The sequence below is a fragment of the Pinus tabuliformis genome, chromosome X, assembly GCF_031772625.1.
Source record: "Pinus tabuliformis cultivar Carrire ecotype Pingquan chromosome X, CPIR1, whole genome shotgun sequence".
NCBI classification, from domain to species: domain Eukaryota; kingdom Viridiplantae; phylum Streptophyta; class Pinopsida; order Pinales; family Pinaceae; genus Pinus; species Pinus tabuliformis.
The window spans coordinates 1,470,223,631-1,470,225,562 of record NC_142308.1 but is presented as its reverse complement, the minus strand read 5'-3'; the positions used below and the strand labels follow the sequence as shown (position 1 = coordinate 1,470,225,562).

Genomic DNA, 1,932 nt, shown 5'->3' with positions numbered 1-1,932 from the left:
ACACGTGTTTTCTGGTATACTGTTACCCTGCTATCTATATCAGAAGTGCCCAGTAGTCGGTTTTCATTGGAATTTTGTGGACCGATGAAACCTGCCGGTAACTCAGTGAAACTCTGCCGTATCATTCACTGAATTGATCTCGGCCCGATACTGAACCCTGCCCACATCCATCCGGTTGTTCTGATGCCCACATCCTGTCGCTGTTCACATCATGAACCCGATACTGAACCCTGCCCACATCCATCCGGTTGTTCTGATGCCCACATCCTGTCGCTGTTCACATCATGAAATTTCTTACCTGCGAATGCATTACTGCAATGCCTGTACCTGCTTTCCATCACATCATTTGTTCTATGGACTGGTCTCGGCTGCTTCAGGCCTCTGGAGTCTCTACTCCTCAGCAGTTCGCGGTCCCACAACAGGTCGAGGGGCTCCCTGGCTGGGTTATGACTCTGCCATCCGAGAGCGGTCACGGTAAGCCTGCGCATCCTTGTGCTTTTGGTGTTTACTGCACAGTGGTTCATCAAAAATTCATTCAGATACTTATTCCATCTTTAATATGCTGTTCTCTTCTGCCGCAGGTGCTACGCTATGGCAACGAAACCGGGTGGGCAACCCTTTCAGGCTTCATCGCCCGAGCCGCCTTCCGGGTAAGAGAATTTCTCTAAGGATGACTTTAAGATGGAAAGATTGGGTCCGTTGAATGTCCGAACTGGGTTTTCCTTTTTGCAGGCTTTTGCCTGAGTCTGGTTCTTCTTGAGAGAATTATTAGAGAGTATGAGGCCGCAGGCCAAACTATTTGGGTTTTTTGCTTGTAATTTTCGTGCTGCCTCACGGTAGCTTCTGGCTGCAAGACCCAAACTGGGTCGCGCCGGTTTATCGTTTCAACTATAATGTATATTGTTGCTAAACTAAGAGCTGAATCCTTCCTGTGGGTTGTTCCCAGGAATGGAGTTTATATAACAATTTAATCGGTGGGTCTTTAACTGTTGTTTTCTCTTTAATGAAATTCTGCATTTCTGGCTAGAGTCACACAGTACAGGCCAAACTATTTGGGTTTTTTGCTTGTAATGTTCGTGCTGCCTCACGGTAGCTTCTGGCTGCAAGACCCAAACTGGGTCGCGCCGGTTTATCGTTTCAACTATAATGTATATTGTTGCTAAACTAAGACCTGAATCCTTCCTGTGGGTTGTTCCCAGGAATGGAGTTTATATAACAATTTAATCGGTGGGTCTTTAACTGTTGTTTTCTGTTGTTTTCTCTTTAATGAAATTCTGCATTTCTGGCTACAGTCACACAGTACAGAGGAGAAAAAACACTCAATACTCCTATTCATTTTGTTATTATGCATGGAATTGTCGATTGTTTTTTATACTTAATGAAAATTCAATTTCTGACCAAATCCGTGACATGCTAGTCTGTGACAAACTAAAGGTACCTTCCAGATGGGGTCTGACATGTAGCTGGCCCACGAGCAGCAATTATTTGCATTTGGGTCAGTTGGCCACCACAGAAACAGTTGCACTGGCCTGTCTCTTCTGCAAGTCAAATAAAGCAGTAAAAAAATGGATTTCGTTAAAGTCAGATAAGATGGAAAACAAAGAATATGTACCTGTAAACTTAATAAATTACTGCTCTCCATGATTATCTAGCTAGCCAGCTTTCAATTCGCTGTACAGGAATCTGATTTCATTTCCTTACGCCATCATAAAAATGTGAACTTTACAAATTAGTACGGGCTATATGAATAATCTAGCTAGCTTGCCAGCCAGCTTTCAATTTGTTGTACATATCCATAGCTGGATTCGAACCCAGCTGCTGAAGCTGAGCTCGCTGAAGAACCGGCAGGTGGTTTGCATGCAAGCCTCGAGTAACATTTGTCGCTACCAAAAATTATTTTCCAAAAACAATTTAAAATATAGCTAAGATATG

At 43.5% G+C, this 1,932-nt stretch overlaps 1 protein-coding gene across 1 annotated transcript; it reads left to right on the top strand.

Moving 5' to 3' along the window:
* The first annotated feature begins 230 nt into the window (after nucleotides 1–230).
* On the top strand, nucleotides 231–1,039 carry LOC149145544 (uncharacterized). Its single transcript, XM_089453238.1, has 2 exons — nucleotides 231–474; nucleotides 582–1,039. The coding sequence occupies exons 1-2, from the start codon at nucleotides 285–287 to the stop codon at nucleotides 701–703; spliced, it is 312 nt and encodes a 103-aa protein (XP_089309364.1). The 5' UTR covers nucleotides 231–284; the 3' UTR covers nucleotides 704–1,039.
* The last annotated feature ends 893 nt before the right edge of the window (nucleotides 1,040–1,932 follow it).